A 26,444-nucleotide genomic window follows, 5' to 3' on the forward strand; every position below is an offset into this window, starting at 1 on the left:
AAACGCTGTACTGTTTTTCAGGGCGAGGTTTCCTCACTTATCAGCAAGAAAATGCCACAGAGGGGAACACCTTTGTAATGGGTCTTTGGCTGAGGCTGGGCACACGGGTGTTCTATGGGAGGAAATATGAAATGATATTATTCTGCCTCACTATGCTGAGGGGAGGATTTGTGTTGCTCGGCAAGCATGAATCTTAATAGTGAAATTTAACAAAAAATCAACTTTCTCCTTCAGACGGTGTCTCTCCCCCTCCCTCTTCCTTTGCCTCTCGCCCTCCCATCCGGTGCGCTGAGCCTCCATCCGGTACTCATCACACCCAACTGCTTTGACTCCCATCACCTTTTCCATCTACACTCAGTGACTACCCAGGCCCCGCTGTCTCTGTCTTGTTTCCCTCCACAACCCTTTTCCCTGTCGTCCTGTTTCTGACCGGTCCAGCTCTCTCCTCCCTCCCTCCCCACCAAAGCCCCACAGTACCCGAGGAGATCAGAGTGATAAAGTGGCTGCAGCCCAGCCGGGAGGACCGTTCCAGCTCCCCCTCCCGGCTGGGTTGAGGGCTGAGGACGGGAAGCTGGGCTGCGCAAGGGGGGTGGTCTTGTCTTCTTGGGGGCGGGCGGGGGATATCATGAAAAAGGTGTCTGAAGTAGCGTTTTGCATCGTAGGAAAAAAAAAAGGCAATTCCCTTTGTGCACCGGTTTAGCGCAGTGTCCCTCGGTTCGGGACCTCGCCACACATTCTTGCAAGCCATTGTTTACCCCGGGGTTTTGGAGGGGAGGCGCCGCGCGGGTGGGCGCGGGGGGGACCCCGGGAGCGCTTCCCTGGTACGCAGTTGACCCGGGACTCGGTGGGGAGAAGTTGCCCTCCAGGAGGCGGGGCCCCAGAGCCAGGCGGAGGTGGGGGGCGTCCCCTCGACCAATCAGGAGGCGAGGCCGAGCCCGTCTTCCCCTCCCCGGCCCGCTCGCGGGCGGGCGGCGCGCAGTGGAAAGTTGGGAGCCGCGGCGGCTGGTCCGGGCGGAGAGCGGCGGCGGCGGCGGCGGCGGCGAGGGCAGCGGACACTGCGCGGCGCCGCTGGCTCGGAGCAGTCCCCGGGGCATGGGCCGGGCGCGCCGCCCGCACTCAGCCACACGCCGCCCGGGCCGCGGGCACTCGGCCGTCCCGAAGGAGTCTGCGTCCGGACGAAGGCTGCCGCATCTTTGCCTGCCCGGCTCCGTGCAGGGATTTCGGGTTCGGTGCTAGTCGCCATCTGATTCTCAGCCCCCAACTTTTGGCAAGTTCAAAGAGGTTTCTGGAGTCGAATAAATTGTCCCGAGAGGAAACCCGCTGCCTGTTGAGGAGGGCTCAGCAAAGTGCTTGGGCGCTCCAGGAAAAAAAAAAAAAAAAAGACAATGATTTCCTGGGACATGATCCACACCATATTCCTGCTCGCTCTTCTTTATCCTTCCCGAGCGCAGGATGCAGTCCCTCAGTCGGAGGTCGAGGCAGAAGAAATTCCCGAGGGGGCCTCCACCTTGGCTTTTGTGTTTGATGTGACTGGTTCCATGTATGATGATCTAGTTCAGGTGATCGAGGGGGCTTCCAAAATTTTGGAGACGTCTTTGAAAAGACCTAAGAGACCTCTTTTCAACTTTGCTTTGGTGCCTTTCCACGACCCAGGTAAGGGAAATACTTGTTCTTTGTTATTCCTTATGATTACGTTGTTTCTTATGCCTCGAAATTGTGTGTCAGTAAGTTTCAGAACCATTTTAAATGTGTAGCTGAATACAGTTGTAACAAAGAATTGCTCGCCTACATTTGGATTTGCTCCCTGATACCTGCTCATGTCTCAGCCATGGAGATGGCTTGTTTGGGGTGCTTGCACAGTGGTACCCAAGCCTGGAAAGCATGGAATTATGAAAACCAGAGCAATGATATCAAAATTAGAGTTAATTAACTTAAAAAATTTGAAACTAAACAATGTTTAAGGCCAAGTGGTACATTGGGTATTCAGCAGCAGTACTTTAACAGCTAACACCCAACTTGGGAGCATTCTCAAGATAACCCTCAAGTTAGGGGGAGAAAAACCTGTTGTGTGAGACACAGGGAAGCTTGTAAGCAATAATTACTAATGAACTGAAGAGATGAAAAAAAGCCATTCATTTGTTAATTGAATCTACTGATGGTCGCACCATATCATCATTAGTTCGGCTCACAGATGGTAATAAACGTGTCCTCCTCTCTTCCAGTAGAAATGCATGTAATTTGGTTTGGCGGTGCTCTTTAAAGGTAGTTGAAGTACAGTCACTTTATTTTTTTGCCCTAAAGCCATGGGTTTCAGCTGCTGCGCGGTAATTTGATCCTCTTTACTTTTTTCAGTTTCTCTTTAAAGTGGCACCTTTCTGTGAGGCTCATAGGAGCCCTCATTGTCAATGTGAGGATAGCATTGCCTGGGGATCCCTGGGGCTGGCTGTCTAGCACCACCTGAGTTTTATTAGCACAACTCACTGCCCAGTCGAAGAAATAAAGCAGTGGTTTCTTGAAGTCCTCCCCCACTGTTCTCTCACATTTTTATTGAAATATTTTTTTCACTTTGAAGACTTTGACACAGCCACTTCACAATGAAAACTTGATATTGAGAATCTCAAATTCTTTCCTTGTGCTTTTGACAAGCATGTGAGAGTTCAAATTATTACTTGGTTTTAAATGTGGCAGGTTTCAGCTATTAAAGAATTGGCAGGGGGAGGAGTTTAGAGGGAAAAAAACCTCTGGGATTTTTGTTCTTCAAATGATGAAAACAATAACCTGTCCTCCTCTGTGCTATACATATAACCTTAGTAAATTCAATGTTGATTTAAAATAAAAATTTTAATATTTGAATAAAGAATGATCATGTACTGTGTTAGCTGTCTCAGTGAAACATCTCGTGTTACAATGTTTTAATTTGTTGAATGTTAAGAGTTGACTCATTGGAAAAGATCCTGATGTTGGGAGGGACTGGGGGCAGGAGGAGAAGGGGATGACAGAGGATGAGATGGCTAGATGGCATCACTGACTCGATGGACATGAGTTTGAGTGAATTCCGGGAGTTGGTGATGGACAGGGAGGCCTGGCGTGCTGTGATTCATGGGGTCGCAAAGAGTCGGACACGATTGAGCGACTGAACTGAACTGAAGATGCCAGTTGTGATGCAGACCAAGACTTTGTAAGCTTGGAATAGGCTAAATATGTTTCTTCTATAGCAATGAATCTGACGTTGGCAAAACGTAAAGTAAAAACTCTTTTCTGTGACACCACAGTTTGCTTTCCTCCAAAAAGCTTTTATGAAATGATGTTGCTGTAAAGAGAACTCAAAAAACTGCCTCAAGGCATAAATGGAAACTAGATCATCATGATATTTATTTTGATACGATATGAAAAAAATTATTGGAATAAATTTTATTGTGATGTGCTCCCTTCCAGTTGTTACCAAATAGGAAAATTTGTTGTAGTTGACTTTCCTTTATTTTGGCAATCACGATTCAAACTAGGGGAAACAGTATGCTAATAAAAAATGACTAATAAATTAGTTATTTTGAATTAAATAATAAGAGAAAATGATTAAATTGGCTCCATAAAATTGTATGTATAATTCAGCAAAAGCTATTCTAGTTTCATTGTGATTCAAAGTGTTTTTGAACTTAAAGATGAGAATAGAAATTAAAACATACTAATAGCCTTTAGTTTACTAACTCACAATAATGGATTGTAATATTATCTTTGTATGTCATTTTCTGTTTGTGTGTGTGTACAATAATTAAGAGTTTTTGATTCCCTTGTACTTCTGTTTGATTATCAACTTGGAATCACCAGTGGACAGAAAGGCCTTGAATGGAGATTTACTGGCTTACTGAGTGACATTGGAAAAGTCTGTTTACATTTTTGTATCCATTATCTCAATTATAAAATGGCAGAATTAGATTTGAACATCTCTAAGGTCACTTCCAACGGTAACGTTTTATGACTCTTTCACACATGGTAGTTTTTCACAGTCCCTGATACAACTGACAAGCAAATAAATGATGTGTGTAATTTAATATAATTATATTAATAACTTTGCTTATAGCTATTCAAAGTGCTTTGGCATCTGCGGTTGAATTTAGCTAGATGAAGTAATGAATAAGATTTGGGATATAGTCTCAGGCATTTGACAGAGGCCTTAAGGCTTTCACATGATTGCTTTGGGCCTCTGCATACTAGTGGGGGGCAAGCTGTATGTTTTAAGGTGGGGGTAAAAATGAAAATACATGGAAGTGGAGGTGGCTCAGACATTAGAGAATCTGCCTGCAATGCAGGAGACCCAGGTTCGGTTCCTGGGTTGGGACAATCCTCTGGAGAAGGGAATGACAGCCCACTGTAGTATTCTTGCCTGGGAAATCCCATGAACTGAGAGGAGCCTGGCAGGCTACAGTCCATGCAGTTGCCAAGAGTCGGAATGACTGAGCAACTAACACTTTCACATAGACATACAAGAGGAATAAGTCAACCAGTTGACAAGGTGGTAATAAAATCACTCAGAAAAATGTAGGAAGCTAGTGTTAGAGGAGTAACAGCGTAACCCATGGTGGGAGGAAGTTCCACAGAGCACCGGGGTCGTCGCAAGTCAAGACAACTTTTTGATGCTACCTCTGCTTAAGATGGGTTTTCCATTCTCATGATCGCATTTAATGTATTAATTTTTAATAGCTTTATTGACCTTACTATATAATCACTCATTTAAAATATACCATTCTGTGATTTATAGTGTATTCAGAGATTGTTATTGTTGTTCAGTCACTAGGTTATGTCCAACTCTTTGCGACCTCATGAACTTAAGCACGCCAGGCTTTCCTGTCCTACACTATCTCCCAGAGTTTGCTCAAACTCATGTCCATTGATTTAGTGATGCTATCTAACCATCTCATCCTCTGGAGCCCCTTTCTCCTTTGCCGTCAATCTTTCCCAGCATCAGGGTGTTTTCCAGTGAGTTGGCTCTCACATCAAGTGGCTAACACGAAGCTTGAGCTTTCCTTTAGGATTGACTGGTTTGAAATTCTTGTAGTACAAGCGAATCTCAAGAGTCTTCTCCAGCACCACAGTTCTAAAGCATCATTTCGTTTGTTTTCAGCCTTCTTTCTGGTCCCAACTCTTAATCCATGACTACTGGAAAAACTGTAGTTTTGACTGTATGGACCTTTGTCAGCAAAGTGATGTCTCTGCTTTTTAATATGCTGTCTAGGTTTGTCATAGCTTTCCTTCCAAGGATCAAGCGTCTTTTAAGTTCATGACTGCAGTCATTGTCAGCAGTGATATAGATATATGCAACCATACCTCAGTCAAGTTTGGAACATCTTTCTCACTTTAAAGAGACACCCTGTGCCTTTTTTTTAATTTTAATTTTTTAATTTTTTTAATTTTAAAATCTTTAATTCTTACATGCGTTCCCAAACATGAACCCCCCTCCCACCTGTGCCTTTTTATTTATCTGTCCTCTCACCCCCACCCCCTCCCCATATTATCCTCCTCCCAGGCCTAAGCAGCTCCTAATTTACTTTTTGTCTCTGTGGATTTTCCTGTTCTAGAATTTCATATGAATGGAATCATATATTATCTTTTTTTGACTGACTTCTTTCACTTTAGCATAATGTTTTTAAGATTTATACACATCATAGCATATATCAGTAATTCATTTTTATGCCCAAATAATAATCCATTTTATAGATATGGTTTATTTTTAGTTTATTTATCTTTTAATCGATAATGGATATTTGAGTTGTTTCCACTTTTTGGCTAGTATGAGTAATACTTCTATAACTATTTGTGGGCAATTTCCTGTGTGGACATATGTGATACTGTGATTTGTAATATGAAATAAATATTTGATCTTTGTCACCTTTTCTGGTATGCAACTCTTAAAACTCTTGAAATTTCCTAATTGATAAGAGCCATAAAGATATCTTCTGTTGTGTTAATGAGGTGACTTTTGGACTCCACTGAAGAATGAGGGCTCACTGCCAGGAGACTCATCCCTGCGATTAGAGGGTTGGAACTTTCAGTCCCACCCCTAACCTCTGGAGAATGTTCCGTGTGTACTTGAAAAGAATGTGTATTTTGCTGTTTGGGGATGGAATGTTCTATAATAGTCTATTATGTCCATCTGGTCTGCTGTGTCATTTAAGGCCGACTTTTTCTTATTGATTTTCTTTTTGGATGAGCTAGTCATTGATGCAAATAGTATGTTCCAGTCCTCTATTATTATTGTATTACTCTCAATTTGTCCCTTTATGTCTGTTAATGTTTTATATTTAGGTTTGTCTCTGTTGGGTGCATATTACAAGTATTATCCTTTTATTGGATTGTTCCCTTTATAATTATATAACATTCTTCTTTGTTTTAAAGCCTGTTTTGTCTGATATTCTTATTGCTACTCCAACAATTCATTTTGTTTGTTTGTGTGGAATATCTTTGTTTCATTCCTTCACTTTTAATCTATGTTTTTACAACTGAAGTGAGTCTTTTGCAGGCAGTGTAGATACAGGCTATTAAAAAAGTCCATTCAGCCACGTTATGTCTTTTGACTGGAGCACTTAGTCAGTTTGCATTTAGAGTAATTAGTCATAGGTTGTACTTACTGCCATTTTGTTAGTTGTTTTCTGGTTATTTTTCTTAGTTGTCCTCTGTTCCTTTTTTCCTTCTCTTGTTCTCTTCCCTTGTGATTTGATGACCTTTTGTTTTTTTTGGTCTGTGTGTGTGTTTGTATTTCTTTCTCTTTATTTTTTGTGTTTCGAGTATCAATTTTGTGTTTGTGGTTACCATGAGGTTTGTATGTAACAACCTATGTAAATATATCCCTCTGATATAAGGAGAAGAGCAGGTATTTTTCACTTAAAATTGTCTAATAAAATGTTCTCAAAAGCTTGATGTTAGAAAAAAACAAGCAATTAGTCACTTAAGTTCAAGTACATTCTGAAAGCACTAAATTTTTATTTCTCCATTCTCAACATTTTATACTTTTGAGGTCATATTCATATCTTTTTATTCTGTATATTGCTTGACTGATTATTTTAAATATCAATGATTTTTATTTTGTCTTTTGACCTTCATGCTAGTTTTGTAGATGGTTGCTGCTGCTGCTGCTAAGTCGCTTCAGTCGTGTCTGACTCTGTGTGACCCCATAGACGGCAGCCCACCAGGCTCCCCCGTCCCTGGGATTCTCCAGGCAAGAACACTGGAGTGGGTTGCCATTTCCTTCTCCAGTGCATGAAAGTGAAAAGTGAAAGTGAAGTCACTCAGTCGTGTCTGACTCTTAGCCACCCCATGGACTGCAGCCTTCCAGGCTCCTCCATCCATGGGATTTTCCAGGCAAGAGTACTGGAGTGGGTGCCATTGCCTTCTCCATAGATGGTTGAACCTTTGCTATATGTTTGCTTTTATCAGTGATTTTTTTCCTTTAATAATTTGTTTTATTTTGCTTGGTTTGGTTTTTGTCTTTTCTAGTTAAAGTGAAAGTGAAAGTGAAGTTGCTCAGTCGTGTCTGACTCTTAGCGACCCCATGGACACCAGTCTCCTCCATCCATGGGATTTTCTAGGCAAGAGTACTGGAGTTGGTTGCCAAAGAAGTCCCTTTAACACTTTTTTGTAAGGCCAGTTTAGTGGGAATGCACTCCTTTTAGCTTGTGCTTTTCTGGGAAACTCTCTATCTTTTCTTCAATTATGAATGATAACCTTGCCAGGTACAGTATTCTTGATTGTAAGCTGTTTTTCTTCTGTGTGTGTGTGTGTATGTTTCTTCTGGCTTGTACAGTTTCTGCTGAAAATTAACTGATGGTCTTACAGGGTCCCCTTGTATGTAGCTAGGTGTTTATCTCTTGCTGCTTTTAAGATTCTTTTTTTTTTTTTTTTTAACATTTGGCATTTTAAGTGTAATATATCTTTATATGGGTCTCTCTGGGTTCATCTTGTTGGGACTCTTGGTGCTTCCTGGACTTAGGTGTCTGTTTCCTTTGCCAAGTTAGATAAGTTTTCAGTTGTTATTTCTTCAAATTGGTTTCATATCCTTTCTTTCTCTTCCTCGTCCTGGAGCTTCTGTAGTGTGAATGTTAACTATGCTTGATGTTATCTTAGAGGTATCCTAAACTGTATCTTTTTCTTATTCTCTTTCTTTCTGCTGTTGGAATTGGGAGATTTCCACTACTCTGTCTTCCAGATCACTGATCTGTTCTCTGTATCCTCAATTCTACTGTTGATTTCTTTTAGTGTATTTTTCATTTCATTGTTTCTTCAGTTTTGACTGATTCTTTTTAATATTTTCTCTTTGTTGAAGCTCACTGAGTTCATCCATTCTTCTTCCAAGATCATTAACCTTATTTATGACTTTTAGCTATTTACCTGGTAAATTGCTGTTAGTGTTTTGGTGAGTTCTTTTCTGGGGTTTTTATCTTATGTTTGGAAGGTATTCATTTGTCTCCTGCTTTTGCCTAACTCTTTGTGTTTGTTTCTATATGTAAAGTATATCAGTTATGTCTCCTGGTCTTGAAAGAGTGGCCTTAATATAGAAGGTATCTTGTGGGACGCAGTGACACAGCCCCCCCAGTCATCAGAGCCAGGTGCAGAAGAGGGTGATATATCTTGGGTGAAGTTGGTAGCTGTGAAAAGTTTGAGAAATAGTTGGGTTCTACCAAAAGGATTTAGTGATGAATTAGATGTGAGAGAAAAATGATAGTAGGCAAGACAGATTCTGAGGATTTGGCCTGAGTGAGTGGAAGCATAGTGTAGTGATTTACTGAGATGGAGAAGAGGAACCATGAGCAGGTTTGAGGAACAGCGGAAGACTGAGGTTTTTATTTTTGGCTATACTGTTAAGTTTGAGATGACTTTGTTATCCAAGTGGAGACGGTACAAGGCAGTTGGATATTAAGATTAGAGTTCAGGGGAGAGGTCTGGGTCAGAAACATAAATTTGAGATCAGAAGGTGTGTATACGATGATAATCAGGGTGAGGCTAGGTGGGACCACTGAAGGACCTATTAGATGAAGAATCAGTGAAGGTCTGAGGACCCAGTTCTGGCATCCTCCAACGTTGAGCAGTTAGAGACAAGAATAAAAGAACAAAGCAGTCTAAGAAACTGAAGAGAGAGAGAGAAGAGTGTAACTGGAAATCAAGAGAGGAAAACTTTCAAGGAAGAATCACTAATTGGTTAGTTAATAAGAGGCCTAAGGATTGGCTAATCTATTTAGCAATGTGGATATTATTGATGTTTCACCAAGAAATGGTGAGACATTGGAAATGTCTCATTTCATTGGGAATGAAAGCCTGTTTGGAGAGAATTTAAAAGAGAATGGCAGTAGAGGAATTGGAAATGTTTAGGATTATATTGCTTTTTCCAACTACTGGAAAGATTGTTTTGTTCTTGAAGCTAAAATTGAAACTAGTTTTGATAAATAATTCACCCAACATCTTACAAAATGGAAACACAATGTAGTAGAGTCTCCAATTTGGAAGTGAAGACTTGTGTTCTCTTCCTTATTCTTGTCATTTAAGCAAATCATTTAACCTTGCCAGACTTCTGTTTCTTTACCTATAAAAACCAGTGCATTGCTAGATTATTACCTAAGTTGATGGTTTTAGTGATCATAATTTACTGAATGATAATGGACTGCAAAGAGACTCCAAGTGGCAAGGACTTGATTCATTGGGAGAATTAGCAGCATTACATATCTCTTCACTTGTGTTTCATAGTAATAAAATTTTTGAACTGTCAGTGACTTTGTATGGTTCTGCAGGACCTACACAGTGTGAAAAAAAGAACACTCTAAGACTTTTGTAATGAAAATATTCTTTTAGAATTTTTTTCTGAACAGAAGAATAGAAAGATTTTTACAAGGAAAATATTGCACGTTGAGACCTTGAAAACCTATACAAATTTACATGAACTAAACTTCAAAGTGAATGTTTTCAGTTTCAACATATTAAAAAAAAAAAAAAAGGACCCAAGAAACTATGAGTGTCCCTTTGCCTTTGGCAGATCCTGCAGGAAGAAGGGTTTTCATGAGGAAAAGGATTTAAGCCCAACAGAAATCTAAAGGAAATGAGCTAAAATTTAAGAGTGAGAGATTTTGGTTAGACAATGATAACTTTGTTTCCTAGGATGATAGACTATTTTAACCTGAGTGTCTAGATCCCATATTACTGGTTATTGTCTGAGGATACAGAGGTAGTTTGCACAGTGAAAACTTTGTCTTGAAGTATAGGGACTGAATCTTGATGTGTTAAATGTGTTGGAGATGTTTCTATTTTAAAACATCATCTTTGACTCCTGAAGGATGAAAGGTGTTTTTTTTTTTTTTTCATATTAAGTTGAGAAACAGCCCTTTAATTGATTGATAGTAAATCAGAATTTGGTTTTATGTATAGTTTGTTTTTGGTCAAACAATAACCATTCTTAGTGAGCTTTATGACTCTGCTTGCCTATAATTAGAGGTAATAAAGTTACCATTTGTCAAGGACCATGCTAGGTGCCTTTGATTCAAAGATGAGGCATAACTTACAAGATGTTAATAGTCTTTAGGGAGAAGGGCTAGAGAAATAACAATATTATAAACTGTGAAACATTTTATAGTGGAAAAATAAGCATAGGGGATTGTGTGAGCTGAGAGCAGTGTCCCTGATACTGCATTAAAGAGGGTGATGGTTAGCAAAGGTTTTCTAGAAGTGTTACCTGGAGAAAGTGCATGAGTAAAAGCAGTTTGACAAAAATATTAAGGAGTTTGTGTTTCCTCCTGAAAGCTTTCAGGAACCTGGAAGTGACATGTTTGGGTTTTCATTTTAAATCCTTATTTTTTGGACAGATTGGAACAAGGCGATCCTGAGAGCTCAGAGAGAAAACCTGAGGCCATCATAGCAATTCAGGGAGGAAAATTGAGGTGACTTCGGCATAGGAAAAAGGCTATGGATTTCAGAGTTATTAATAAAGTCCAAAAGAGTGGACTCGTCCTTTAAAACATGGAGAAAAGGGAAATATTGCCTTTTGTAGATTAAAATATGAAATTGGCATATGATTAAAGAGAAAAGATATGTAAAGTTAGCTTTAAGAGACACTGTTACTCTCAGGATGGGAGTCTTGTTTATCAGTTCCTTATACATTAACTTGTCCAAAATAAAGTCTCAACCAAAAGTGTCGAGGTCAACAATGAAAAAGTCACAGAAACAGACTTAGACATTGTACAACCAAGTTATTTTTGTTAAAAATTGTGTAATTGACATGATATTGGTTTCAATTGCACAGTATGATGGTTTGATATCTGTCTGTCTTGATATGATCACCGTGATAAGTCAGTATCTGTGACCATACATGTTACAAAGTGCTTTTTCCTGTGATGAGAGCTTTTAAGAGTTACTCTCTTAGAAACTTTCACATATACAATACAGTCTTGACTGTGGTCACCATGTTGTACATTACAGCCCCATGACTGACTTATTTTATAACTGCGTTTGTACCTTTGACCCCCTTCTCTCATTTTGCCTGCTCTCTGCCCCTGACAACCACCAATCTGTCCTCTGTATCAGTGTTTAAAAATTTTCTTTTAGCATCCACATATCAGTGAGAACATACAGTATTTGTCTTTGTCTGATTTCACTTAGCATAAACCTGTCAAGGTCCATCCATTTGGTTGCAAATGGCAAGGTTTCCTTTTTTATGACTGAATAATAGTCCTTTCTTTCTCTCTCTCTCTCTCTCTCTTTGTGTATGCACATCACATTTTCTTTTTCCATTCATCCATAAATGGACACTTCGGTTGCTTCCATATCTTGGCTGCTGTAAATAATGCTGCCTTGAACTTGGCAGTTCATGTATCTTTCCGTGTTAGTGTTTTTGTTTTCTTTCAATAAATACCCAGCCATGGCACTGCTGGATCTTATGGTAGAACTGGTTTTAATTTTTTGAGGGACCTCCACATTGTTTTCCATAGTGATTGCACCAATTTATATTCTCACCAATAGTGCAGAAAGGTTCCCTTTTCTCCATAGCCTCACCGACACTTTATTTCTTTGTCTTTTTGATCATAGCTGTTCTGACAGGTGTGAAGTGATAACCCACTGTGGGTGTGATTTGCATTTCCCTGATGATTAATGATGTTGCGTAGTTTTCATTTACCTGTTGACCATCTGTATCCATCTGTATGTCTTTGGAAAAATGTCTCTTCAGATCCACTGCCCATTTTTAAACCAGACTTTTTTTTTTTTTCCCAAATTTTATCTAAGGTTCAGAGTGTTCATTCTATGCTTAAATAGCTAGTCCATCGTGAGCAGTGTTCCAGCTGTGGTGGTAGACTGTTTATCTTTATAAAAACGTAATGATGTCATTACATATTTGGATCATACTATTAGCGCTCCTTGTTTTGGTCCCTCACTAAACAGCCTCCCAGTAATTTTTAACCTCATGAATTTTACTTATGGGAAGAGAATGTTCTGATCACACTGGCATATACATCAGATTCACCAGACAGTTATAGTCCTCATTGGTAACTCACAATTTGGCACACCAGCTTTATACATCTGTCTCTATTGTTTAAAATAGTCTGACAGTGTCAAGTTAAAAGTTTCTAAGTTTGCAAGTCTGTGAGCCAGACATTGGTTGATGGTGAATTTATGAAAGTAAATGTCTCCCTGTGTGGATCTGTTTGGGTGGCCTGTCAATCTCCAGGTATTACCCCTCAGCATTTCCAGCTGTCAGTGTTAGTGTGAATAGTGCCAAGTAATGGTTCTGTCCACTTGAAACTTATGCAGATGACAGCTAAAGCCATTGGAATGAATGAGATCATCTAAAGAGAGCATGTAGATTGAGTAAAGAAGGGAGACAGGCAAGAACTATGGCAAACACAGCATTTAAAAGACAAAAGGGAGGAACTTCCCTGGTGGTCCAGCAGCTAATACTCCTGTGTTTCCAATGCAGGGGGCTTAGATTTGATCCCTGGTCAGGGAGCTAGATCCCATATGCTACTCTCCCTCCCCCTGCCCCCTACTCCCCGCCCGGCCAAATAAATATTTAAAAGACAGAAGGGAAATTTATAAAAGATTCTGGAAAGGAGAGTCCAGGTAAATAGGAAGAGAAATAAGAATGAGCAATGTTTGGAAATATGAAAAGTTGTTAGTTTTAAGCAGAAGGTGTTGTCAGCTCTATCTTTTTATAAGGTTACTGAAAGTAAAGGCTAAACCAAAAGGCTACATTAAAATAGACTGTTTTTTAGGAGTTGTGGAGCCAGGAGGCTGAAATGATGGGTAAGAAAATGGAGCTAACGAATGCAGTATGTTTCTGTCAAGAAACATAACATCGTGGTTTATAGCATAGGTCCTGGCGTCTGATGCCTGGCTTGGAAAATGGGCTCCACCGAGTACTTTTTGTGTGCTCTTAACTTCTCTGTGCTTCACTATCAGTAACTGGGGATAGTATTATCTGCTTTGTAAGGCTGATGTGAGGACTGAAATACTAGATGTCCAAAACTTAGCACAATCCCTTTCACACAATACATTCTCAATAATCATTAGTTATTGGACTTGAGAAAGAACATGTTCTTTTAAGGTGGGAGACAGGAAAGAATATTTGAATGCTGCTAGAAGAGAGTCAGTAGAATAGAAGAGATAAAATATTTCAGAGAGAACAGATAATTTATAAAACCAGTACTTTGAGAAAGCAAGAGGAGATAGGATGCAAAGTAGAAGGATTGGTTGTTCTCCTCCAAAGGAGGAGAAGACCTTGGGCTCAGTGTGATAGGAGCCAAGTGGACCACTGATAGGTACGGTCATGGTCAAGGTGGTAGGTGAAGATGCAGGATGTTGGATGACTTCTTGTCTGATGGACTCTTTCTTTTCTCAAAGGAAAAGGAGGGTCATTTGATGAGAGGAGGGAACTGGCAGAAGGCTAAGTAAGATTTTAGAAAACTGGTGGAGTTTGAGAGGTACAGGGTATCTATGGACACAGAGACAGTTTCAAACCAGGATGAGCTGTGGTTCAAAATATGAATTTGTAGTGCTTGTATGCTGCCTACCTGGGTGATTTTCTTCAGCAACCTGGGTATAATTGCTGAGTTTTATCTTTTGTTTCATCTAGGACTTGGATTTCATTGAGCAGGTATGGCTAAAGAAATAGGGTATGTTTGAAAAGAATCAGTTCAGTTCAGTCACTCATTCATGTCGGACTCTTTGCAACCCAATAGATAGCAGCACACCATGCTTCCCTGTCCATCACCAACTCCCGGAACTTGCTCAAACTCACGTCTATCAAATTGGTGATGCCATCCAACCACCTCATTCTCTGTCGACCTCTTCTCTTCCTGCCTTCAATCTTTTCTAGCATGAGGGTCTTTTCTAATGAGTAAGTTCTTTGCATCAGGTAGCCAAATTATTGGAGCTTTAGCATCAATCTTTCCAATGAATATTTAGGACTGATTTCCTTTAGGATGGACTGGTTGGATCTCCTTGCAGTCCAAGGGACTCTCAAGAGTCTTCTCCAACACCACAGTTCAAAAGCATCGATTCTCCAGCACTCAGCTTTCTTTATGGTCCAACTTACATCCATACATGACTACTGGGAAAACCATAGCTTTGACTAGACAGATCTTTGTCAGCCAAGAAATGTCTCTACTTTTTAATATGCTGTTTAGGTTCATCATAGCTTTTATTCCAAGGAGCAAGCATCTTTTAATTTCATGGCTGCAGTGATTTTGGAGCCCAAGAAAATAAAGTCTGTCACTGTTTCCATTGTTTTCCCATCTTTTTGCTATGAAGTGATGGGACCAGATGCCATGATCTTAGTTTTTGAATGTTGAGCTTTAAGCCAACTTTTTCACTCTCCTCTTTCACTTTCATCAAGAGGCCCTTTAGTTTCTCTTTGCTTTCTGCCATGAGGGTGGTGTCATCTGCATATCTGAGGTTATTGACATTTCTCTCTGCAATCTTGATTCCAGCTTGTGCTTCTTCCAGTCCAGCATTTCGCATAATGTACTCGCATATAAGTTAAACAAGAGGGAGGGGACATATGTATTCCTCTGGCTGGTTCATGTTGATATGTGGCAGAAACCAATCCAATATTGTACAATAATTATCCTCCAATTAAAAATGAATAATTAAGAGAGACTGAAGAGATGAATCATAGAGTCAAATCTGGATGTATTGACTGACGAGAGTTGAGATTTTGCTTGTGAAGCACAATATATAACAAGGAATTTGGGATTAATTGGTGAGAATAGCCAGAGTGATTGATCATACAATTCAGCTTGAGTAGAAATAAAGATTATGGAATTGATATCAAGGAACTTGAGTCTATGGAATATATTATGGATGTTACCATAATCTGGATAATAACAGAGCTTAAAGTAAGGAAGACAGTGAGTCAGGCATCAAGTTTGTATTTAATAACAATTATTCAGAAGTCTTCATGTGGCTGTCAACAATGATGAAGAAGGTTAGAGGGTGTCAGGTGGCATACACCTCAAAATGGAAGATGTTTTTTCTGAAGGTAGAGGAATGACATATTGGGTGTGGATTAAATGATGACCCTCCTCTTCTGACCTCGGGTGCTGGAGAATGAGTGGACTCTACTCAGGAAGTCTGTGAGGGAGGGGGCATCAATGATGAAAAACCTTATTTCAGCTAAAGTGGGAATTAGATGGGGAGTTACTGTGGGGAGGGCTTCCCTGGTGGTTCAGACCACAAAGAATCCACCTGCAAAGTGGGAGACCTGGGTTGGGAAGATCCCCTGGAGAAGGGAACGGCTACCCACTCCAGTATTCTGGCCTGGAGAATCCTATGGACAGAGGAGCCTGGCAGGTTACAGTCCATGGGGTCGCAAGGAATTGGACATCACTGAGTGAGTTTCACTATGTGAAGATGGTTTGGAAGCCATAGGATATGTGAGGAAATAGGATGTGAATGAATGGGTCAGGAGAGAGGAAACGGAATGAGAGGAAGAGGGAAGGAAAATGGTTTGCTTTGGGGGCAGTGACCACAGTTGACGGTGATATAAAGCAACATGGGATACTTTGATTGCAACGTCTGACTTGTTTAATCCCTAAATCATGTCCGACTCTTTGCAATCCTATGGATCGTAGCCTGCCAGGCTCCTCTGTCCATGGGATTTCCCAGGCAAGAATACTGGAGTGGGTTGCCAATTCCTTCTCTAGGGGATCTTTCCAACCCAGGGATTACACCTGTGTCTCCTGCGTTGGCAGGCGGATTCTTTACTTCTGAGCCACCAGAGAAGCCTGCATTGTCTGAGACTTGGATATAAATTTAAGGTACCTACTCAGGCTGGTGAGAGTTGGAGCCTGGTGAAGTCATCTGTTGCAGACAACCTGGTTGGCAGGGACTTCTGAGGAAACACTTCAGCTCACATGTCTTAGTGGCACCATTTTTACTTCTAATAGTCACAGCTACCATCTTAGTTTTGAGTCATTACCGTGGACCAGGAACTAGATACATTGTTCTCAAAATTGATGTTAACTTTATTTCACGTATGAGGCAACTGAGGCTTGTATGGACTTTGCGTTATGTTTCTACAAGTTATTTTTTGCCACTTTCATCTGTTTTGAGAAATGTGTAAAATTAAGGAGATGTGCCCAGGGGGGTATGGCAAAGGGGGCCCCGTGTTGATTTGTGAGGGCTGCCATAATAAAGTGCCACACTGGGTGGTTTGAGCAACAGAAATCTGCTGTCTCACAGTTGTGGAGCCTAGAGACCTGCAGTTAAGATGTTGGCAGGGCTGTTTCCTGCTGAGGGTTGTGGGGAAGAATCTGCCTCATGTGTCTCTCGTGGCTCCAGGTGCTTCGCTGGTGATCATTGGGGTTCTCTGGCTTGTAGATGGACAGATCTCTGTCTTCACGTTCACAGGGTGGCCTCTCTGTGTGCTGCGTTAATTTTCCCTTTTTGATAAGGACATCTGCCAATTTGGATTATTGGCCCACTCTTTCAAATCCTAAGAGATGATGCTGTGAAAGTGCTGTACTCAATATGCCAGCAAATTTGGAAAACTCAGCAGTGGCCACAGGACTGGAAAAGGTCAGTTTTCATTCCAGTCCCAAAGAAAGGCAATGCCAACGAATTCTCACACTATCACACAGTTGCATTCATCTCACACACTAGCAAAGTAATGCTCAAAATTCTCCAAGCCAGGCTTCAACTGTACGTGAACTGTGCACTTCCAGATGTTCAAGCTGGATTTAGAAAAGGCAGAGGAATCAGAGATCAAATTGCCAACGTCCGTTGGATCACTGAGAAAGCACGAGAGTTCCAGAAAAACATCTACTTCTGCTTTATTGACTATGCCAAAGCCTTTGACTGTGTGGATCACAATAAACTGTGGAAAATTCTGAAAGAGATGGGAATACCAGTCCACCTGACCTGCCTCTTGAGAAACCTGTATGCAGGTCAAGAAGCAACAGTTAGAACTAGACATGGAACAACAGACTGGTTTCAAATAGGAAAAGGAGTGTGTCAAGGCTGTATATTGTCACCCTGCTTATTTAACTTATACGCAGAGTAGATCATGAGAAACGCTGGGCTGGATGAAGCACAGGCTGGAATCAAGATTGCCAGGAGAAATACCAGTAACCTCAGATATGCAGATGATACTTCCCTTATGAAAGAAAGCAAAGAACTAAAGAGCCTCTTGATGAAAGTGAAAAGAGGAGCGTGAAAAAGTTGGCTTAAAACTCAGCATTCAGAAAACTAAGATCGTGACATCTGGTCCCATCACTTCATGGCAAGTAGATTGGGAAACAGTGGAAACAGTGACAAACTTTATTTTTCTGGGCTCCAAAATCACTGCAGATGATGACTGCAGCCATGAAATTAAAAGATGCTTGCTCTTTGGAAGAAAAATTATGACCAATATTAAAAAGCAGAGACATTACTTTACCAACAAGGGCTGTCTAGTTAAAGTTATGGTTTTTCCAGTGATCATGTATGGATGTGACAGTTGAACTATAAAGAAAGCTGAGCACCAAAGAATTGATGCTTTTGAACTGTGGTGTTGGAGAAGACTTTTGAGAGTCCCTTAGACTGCAAGGAGGTCCAACCAGTTCATCTTAAAGGAAACCAGTCCTGAATATTCATTGGAAGGACTGATGCTGAAGCTGAAACTGCAATACTTTGGCCACCTGATGCAAAGAACTGACTGATTAGAAAAGACCCTGATGCTGGGAAAGATTGAAGGTGGGAGGACAAGGCGATGACAGAGGATGAGATGGTTGAATGGCATCACCAACTCAATGGATATGAGTTTGAGTAAACTCCAGGAATTGGTGATGGACGGGGAGGCCTGGTGTGCTGCAGCCCATGGTGTTTCAAAGAGTCAGACACAACTGAGTGACCGCACTGAACTCCAGTATGAACCTCATCTTAACTAACTGTATCTGAAGCATCCTTATTATTTTTTAATAAGTCACATTGTGGAGTGCTAGGGGATGGAACGTTACTATATGAATGTTGGTGGGAACACAATTTAACCCGTACTGAGACTATTCGATAATTATCAACACTGAATAAAACAAAACACTTTCACTCTTTTACTAAAGACAGTTCAGTCTTTAGTAAAATTTATAAAATTTATAAATTTCTAATAAAAGATGTTTGTATCAGGGAGTATCATGAACTCTAAATTCTGAGCTCTTTCTGGATCGAAACTGGGTTCTCAGTGGGAGTTATGGAGAGAGATATTAGTATGTTTGGAATGCTATGTAAGTCCTTTAAATAACTTGAATTAAAAAAAAAATCTGTGACTTTTACTCTTAAAGCATTTAATGCTTTAGAGCATTTACTCTTAAAATATTTTATAAAGCTTTATTTGATTTTTTTTCTTTTGGAGACACTGATACATTTAATTTTGAAGTAGGGGAAATTATATAGAAGCTAGGAATGCTGGGAATTATGTGTGTGTTCCAAAGTATTTGGGGTTTGTATGCCTGTAGATTTCTTTTCTTGGAAACTTCAAGCACTAATTGGAGCAATTTTTCCATTAACACTAAATCTCTGAGAGCTTACCTTTAAGCATTGTTTTATTCTCAGGTAGGAGGAATTCCTTGAAGTTCCCAGGCTGGAAGTCACTCTGATTGCCATCGAAAATGCTTCAGGGCAACTCAGCTGTTTTCGCCAAGATCTGACTGGGAGAGGCTGGTTAATTAAGAGTGATGGGGAAGAGAAAAATCCATGAGATAGATCTTGTTCTTTCTTTTTTTTTTTCTTTTTTTAAAATTTTACTTTATTTTACTTTACAATACTGTATTGGTTTTGCCATACATCAACATGAATCCTCCACGGGTGTACACGTGTTCCCAATCCTGAATCCCCCCTCCCACTTCCCTCCTCATACCATCTCTCTGGGTCAACCCAGTGCACCAGCCCCAAACATCCTGTATCCTGCATCGAACCTAGACTGGCGATTCATTTCCTATATGATATTATACATGTTTCAGTGCCATTCTCCCAACTCATCCCACCCTCTCCCTCTCCCTCTGAGTCCAAAAGACTGTTCTATACATCTGTGTCTCTTTTGCTGTCTCACATACAGGGTTATCATTACCATCTTTCTAAATTCCATGTATATGTGTTAGTATACTGTATTGGTGTTTTTCTTTCTGGCTTACTTCACTCTGTATAATCGGCTCTAATTTCATCCACCTCATTAGAACTGATTCAAATGTATTCTTTTTAATGGCTGAGTAATACTCCATTGTGTATATGTACCACAGCTTTCTTATCCATTCATCTGCTGATGGACATCTAGGTTGCTTCCATGTCCTGGCTATTATAAACAGTGCTGCGATGAACATTGGGGTACACGTGTCTGTTTCAGTTCTGGTTTCCTCGGTGTGTATGCCCAGTAGTGGGATTGCTGGGTCATAAAGCAGTTCTATTTCCAGTATTTTAAGGAATCTCCACACTGTTCTCCATAGTGGCTGTACTAGTTTGCATTCCCACCAACAGTGTAAGAGGGTTCCCTTTTCTCCACACCCTCTCCAGCATTTATTGCTTGTAGACTTTTGGATCGCAGCCATTCTGACTGGTGTGAAATGGTACCTCATTGTGGTTTTGATATGCATTTCTCTGATAATGAGTGATGTTGAGCATCTTTTCATGTGTTTGTTAGCCGTCTGTATGTCTTCTTTGGAGAAATGTCTATTTAGTTCTTTGGCCCATTTTTTGATTGGGTCGTTTATTTTTCTGGAATTGAGCTGCTGGAGTTGCTTGTATATTTTTGAGATTAGTTGTTTGTCAGTTGCTTCATTTGCTATTATTTTCTCCCATTCCGAAGGCTGTCTTTTCACCATGCTGATAGTTTCCTTTGTCGTACAGAAGCTTTTAATTTTAATTAGATCCCATTTGTTTATTTTTGCTTTTATTTCCAGTATTCTGGGAGGTGGGTCATAGAGGATCCTGCTGTGATTTATGTTGGAGAGTGTTTTGCCTATATTCTCCTCTAGGAGTTTTATAGTTTCTGGTCTTACGTTTAGATCTTTAATCCATTTTGAGTTTATTTTTGTGTGCGGTGTTAGAAAGTGTTCTAGTTTCATTCTTTTACAAGTGGTTGACCAGTTTTCCCAGCACCACTTGTTAAAGAGATTGTCTTTAATCCATTGTATATTCTTGCCTCCTTTGTCGATGATAAAGTGTCCATAGGTGTGTGGATTTATCTCTGGGCTTTCTATTTTGTTCCATTGATCTATATTTCTGTCCTGGTGCCAGTACCATACTGTCTTGATGACTGTGGCTTTGTAGTAGAGCCTGAAGTCAGGCAGGTTGATTCCTCTAGTTCCATTGTTCTTTCTCAAGATTGCTTTGGCTATTCGAGGTTTTTTGTATTTCCATACAAATTGTGAAATTATTTGTTCTAGCTCTGTGAAGAATACCGCTGGTAGCTTGATAGGGATTGCATTGAATCTGTAGATTGCTTTGGGTAGTATACTCATTTTCACTATACTGATTCTTCCAATCCATGAACATGGTATATTTCTCCATCTATTAGTGTCCTCTTTGATTTCTTTCACCAGTGTTTTATAGTTTCCCATATATAGGTCTTTAGTTTCTTTAGGTAGATATATTCCTAAGTATTTTATTCCTTTCGTTGCAGTGGTGAATGGAATTGTTTCCTTAATTTCTTTTTCTACTTTCTCATTATTAGTGTATAGGAATGCAAGGGATTTCTGTGTGTTGATTTTATATCCTGCAACTTTACTATATTCATTGATTAGCTCTAGTAGTTTTCTGGTGTAGGCTTTTGGGTTTTCCATGCAGAGGATCATGTCATCTGCAAACAGTGAGAGTTTTACTTCTTCTTTTCCAATTTGGATTCCTTTTATTTCTTTTTCTGCTCTGATTGCTGCGGCCAAAACTTCCAAAACTGTGTTGAATAATAGTGGTGAAAGTGGACACCCTTGTCTTGTTCCTGACTTTAGGGGAAATGCTTTCAATTTTTCACCATTGAGAATAATGTTTGCTGTGGGTTTGTCATATATAGCTTTTATTATGTTGAGGTATGTTCCTTCTATTCCTGCTTTCTGGAGAGTTTTTATCATAAATGAATGTTGAATTTTGTCAAAGGCTTTCTCTGCATCTGTTGAGATAATCATATGGTTTTCATTTTTCAATTTGTTAATGTGGTGACTTACATTGATTTGCGGATATTGAGGAATCCTTGCATCCCTGGGATAAAGCCCACTTGGTCATGGTGTATGATCTTTTTAATGTGTTGTTGGATTCTGATTGCTAGAATTTTGTTAAGGATTTTTGCATCTATGTTCATCAGTGATATTGGCCTGTAGTTTTCTTTTTTGTGGCTTCTTTGTCAGGTTTTGGTATTAGGGTGATGGTGGCCTCATAGAATGAGTTTGGAAGTTTACCTTCCTCTGCAATTTTCTGGAAGAGTTTGAGTAGGATAGGTGTTAGCTCTTCTCGAAATTTTTGGTAGAATTCAGCTGTGAAGCCGTCTGGACCTGGGCTTTTGTTTGCTGGAAGATTTCTGATTACAGTTTCAATTTCCATGCTTGTGATGGGTCTGTTAAGATTTTCTATTTCTTCCTGGTTCAGTTTTCGAAAGTTGTACTTTTCTAAGAATTTTTCCATTTTTTCCATGTTGTCCATTTTATTGGCATATAACTGCTGATAGTAGTCTCTTATCCTTTGTATTTCTGTGTTGTCTGTTGTGATCTCTCCATTTTCATTTCTAATTTTATTGATTTGATTTTTCTCCCTTTGTTTCTTGATGAGTCTGGCTAATGGTCTGTCAATTTTATTTATCCTTTCAAAGAACCAGCTTTCGGCTTTGTTGATTTTTGCTATGGTCTCTTTTGTTTCTTTTGCATTTATTTCTGCCCTAATTTTTAAGACTTCTTTCCTTCTACTAAGATCTTGTTCTTTCATATTACCTTTTTCTTTTGAAATCAAGTGGAAGGTCCAGAGAATACATTATTTCATTAAGCAGTAGAGAGCAGAATTTGAAGAAGATATTGTACTACCTAGAATATTAATTTTTGAGATTCACAATGATAACTGTTTTGCTTTTTAGTTCATTATTTGTACTTCAGAGTCCTTTGTGGAAGTCACAGTGAAGCTCAGTTCTGTTGTTTCATATTCCCCAGAGGGTCTTTGCTCTTTTTAGGTGAACATGTTCTCTAGCGCCTGGATCAGGTGGTCATACTTGTGCCTTGAAATTTTCTCTGAAGTCACACTCTATGTTGGAATATCTCTCTGTGTGCCAGACATTTTCTCTCCTGTCATGAAAAGATTTTTCCTCTTCCAAGGAATTTTTCTGCAGTATTGGAAAAGTGTCATTCAATATTCCATCTGTCTTAAATGGACTTAATTTGTGCCTTAGATAACTTCACTCCTTTTTTCCCCCTTCTACCTTGTAACAGATATTAAGGTATTCTTTAATCATTCTTCTTTAAATTATTCACACCCTTTAGTAGTACCCACCCCCCGACCTTGGGAATTGTGTATAAAAGTAGGTGTTGATTCACAACCACAGGTGAAATTTGTGGTTTCACAAATTTCCCAGGTGAAATTTGAATCCCTTCTCTCAGAGGGTAAGGAGAGACCAAAGAAAGAGGCAGACTATTCTGGATTCTTAAGTGGCAGTTTTAATAAGAAAAGAAACTTACACACTAGTCTTGTCTTGGGTAGCTGCAAGGTGAATTGATCTTTGCATCCACCAACCAGAATCTTAAAAGAGTTTATGTGGAGGCCTTAATGGGATTCAGTACAGATGGTCTTAAAAATACATTCCTCTCTCAAGGCTTTGTCCCTGAAATAGCTCCCAGTGTGGAAACAATGGTCTGAACAAACTTACATTGTAAGGAGAGAGGAGGAGGTGAGGAGCCTCCAGCTCAAGGTCCTCTTCTCTTGATGGCCTCCTCCAATGATAGGAAATCCTTTTGGTCTTTTTTTAAAGAGTGTATGTATAGAACCTTAATTTTTGTTAGTAGTTTAGTTAGGTATAAAATTCTGTACTTATCTTAGTTCATTGAAGATACTATTTTATTTTCAGTTTTGTCATTCCTTTTTAGGCAAGCTGTCTTTCTTTTTTGGTTATTTTAAGATTTATCTGTTTTGTCTTCCTGTTTCTGCAGGTCTTTATTTTCTAAGCTTGGATTTGATTTTGGTTTTCCTGCTTGGAACCTGGTTTGCCTCCCCAACCTGAGAACTTCAGTTTCTATTAAATGCTGGACAATTCTTATCTTTCAGATATTTCTCCCTTATTCTGTAGTATCCTCTTCATAAAATCTTAAGTGTATTTTGGGTCTTTTCATTCTATTCTCCAAACCTCTTTATCTTGCTTTCATAGTTTTCTTTCTGTCTTTCTCCTTGCTACATTCTGGATGATTTTCTCAAATCTTTTATACAGTTCTCTTCAACTCTTATCGACTCTTTTAAGTCATCCATTAAGTTTTCAATTTCAATAACCATAGTTTGAAAAAAATTCTAGAGGTTTCACTTGATTCTTTTTCAGATCTGCCTATTTTATGTTGTATGCTCTTCAATATTACAGTCTCTTTAATATTGTTGTATTATTTCTACCTCTTACAGTGGTGCAAATTCTTTCAACTATTTGGTCTGCTGACATTCTCTCATTGTGAGCTGTTTCCTTGTGTGGTTGTTGTTGACTGTGAATTCATATAATAGCAGGGAGCCTATTATACCCTGGACTCTGCATGTTTCTACAGAGAGATTTTGCATTTGATTTTGTTGAGTTTAGGATCTGTCTTTAGGATCTTGCACCCTGCAGTTAGTATAGCTCCTTATCTGTTACTTGCTTAGGGTTTCAGTTTTCCTCAGGAGATTTATTCCCCCCAATTAGAGACCTGGATATATGGTAAACTTTCTTGCCAATTTTCTAGATTAGCGTGAGGAATTTTTCCTGACCCTCATTTCACTGATCGGACTTGACTTTTAATAGGGTACTCTATTTTAGTTCTTTGATCCAAAAAGACTGATACCATGAAAACTATACTCATATGGGCATTAAAATTTTAGCAGCCAAGCCACGTATCAGTATCTGACACCCTCTTTTGCTGCCACTGTGACAACTGAAGGTTACTTCTGGTTTGAGTTCTTTTTATTTTAAATACTTCGGAGACTTCCCCTTTTTATTATTTAAGTTTGGCTCTTTATTAAAAAGAATTGCATTTTTTATCTAGCATTTCTGTCTTGTAGGGGGAGGGTCTTCCTGTCAGCTTAGCCTCCCATGTTGTTGAAAGGTCTCTTCTCATATCTTTGTACTTTTCCTTCTATATGATTTCCCTGAGTCCAAATTTCTCCCATTAAGAAAGTTTTACTCATAGTAAAATGTTTGCATTGCTCAGTTGCTAAGTTGTGTCTGACTCTTTGCGACCCCATGGGCTGTAGCCCACTAGGCCTCTCTCTCCTTGGGATTTTCCAGGCAAGAATACTGGAATGGGTTGCCATTTCTTCCTCCAAGGGATCTTCCTGACCCAGGGATCGAACCCATGTCTCCTGCATTGGCAGGCGGATTCTTTACCACTGAGCCAGCAATGAAGCCCCAGTAAAATTTCTGCAAGTAAAACTCTAGGTCCAGATGCTTACTCAGGAAGGCTTTACCAAGTATTCAAGGAAAAATGATCGCAATTCTGCAAGACTACTTCTTGCCAAAAAAAAAGGCAACATTTTCCATGAGGCTCACATAACTCTTATGCCTATATCTGATAAGGCTAATATAAGAAAGAAAAATTATAGGTCAACTTCCTTCAGAAATCTAGTTGTGAAAATTCCAAATGAATTTTAGTAAATCCATTGAGAAATTTATTGACTATAAAGATGTAATGATGAGGTTCTTTTTATCCCATAGCTAAGAAGATCAGTTTAACACTAGCAAATAGTAATTTATCATATTAGTAGTAAAAAGAGAAAATAATGTCATCTCTATAGATGTATTGAGATGTATCAGTAGATACATTTGATATAATTATATAATTATATTCATTATCAAATAAGGAAACAGTCAGTGCTCAGAAAACTAGGAATATACAATAACTCCTTTAATCAAAAAGAAAAAAGAACCTATTAAAAACCTCTTCAAAAATCACTAAAGTGATCATCATGTTTGATGGTTAAATGAAAACTTTTTCCATTGTAATTGCAATCAAGATTGCATAAAGGTTTAACTCTAGTGTATCCATACCAATAACTCAGTTTTTATTTCCAGCATTATTTCACTGTGCCTTCTCTTTCTTTATGATCAGTTTACATCAGTTTGTCTATTTCAAGGAAATGGCCTCTTTTTTTGGTCATCTCAGTTTTTTTGTTTTCTACTTTATTAATTTGTGGCCCTATTTTTGTTGTTTCTTAGTTTCCACTTTCCTTAGTTCTGTTCTCTTGTTCCTTTTTATCTTGTAAATTTATATATTTATTTTTACCATTCTTAGTCATAATGCAGAGATTTAAGGCTTTTAACTCTAATTCATACTTTTTCTTCTATTAAAAAATTAATACTACTTTTATGAAGAAACCAGTTTTGTCAATTATTATTTTTTAAATATTCTGAGTGTGTTTGAAAAATATCAATATTTTCTGCTTATTGAATGTGATTCTTCACATATAGTTAGATAATCTTACTGATTATATTAATTAGAGAAGCCGTGTAACAGTGGTTTAGAACATAGGTTCTGGGGTAGACTGTCTAGGTTTCAAGCTTGGCTCTCTGCTTACGATCTCTGTGAATTTGGGCATAATCTCTATATCTTCAATTTCTTCATTTGTAAACTATAATAATAGTACCCTTCCACAGAGTTATTTTCAGGGTTAAATTAAAGTATTTTTTAATAGTGCCTGGTGCATATTAATGCTGTTGTTCAAATCTGTACTTGTGATTATTTTTGCTTGCCCTGTACATTTATAATAGAGATGTGTGGAAATCTCCTGTTGTCATCTGTGTTTTTACTCTTTTA

The 26,444-nt window shown here is 39.2% G+C and overlaps 1 protein-coding gene across 1 annotated transcript in view; it reads left to right on the forward strand.

Moving 5' to 3' along the window:
- Window positions 1,026-26,444, forward strand: part of HMCN1 (hemicentin 1) — a 546,207-nt gene continuing 520,788 nt past the window's right edge. The window contains exon 1 of the mRNA XM_005690978.3: window positions 1,026-1,653. Within this exon, the coding sequence (XP_005691035.2) occupies window positions 1,386-1,653 (268 nt within the window). The 5' untranslated portion in view covers window positions 1,026-1,385. The remainder of the gene's footprint in view (window positions 1,654-26,444) is intronic.

Source organism: Capra hircus, chromosome 16, assembly GCF_001704415.2.
Source record: "Capra hircus breed San Clemente chromosome 16, ASM170441v1, whole genome shotgun sequence".
NCBI classification, from domain to species: domain Eukaryota; kingdom Metazoa; phylum Chordata; class Mammalia; order Artiodactyla; family Bovidae; genus Capra; species Capra hircus.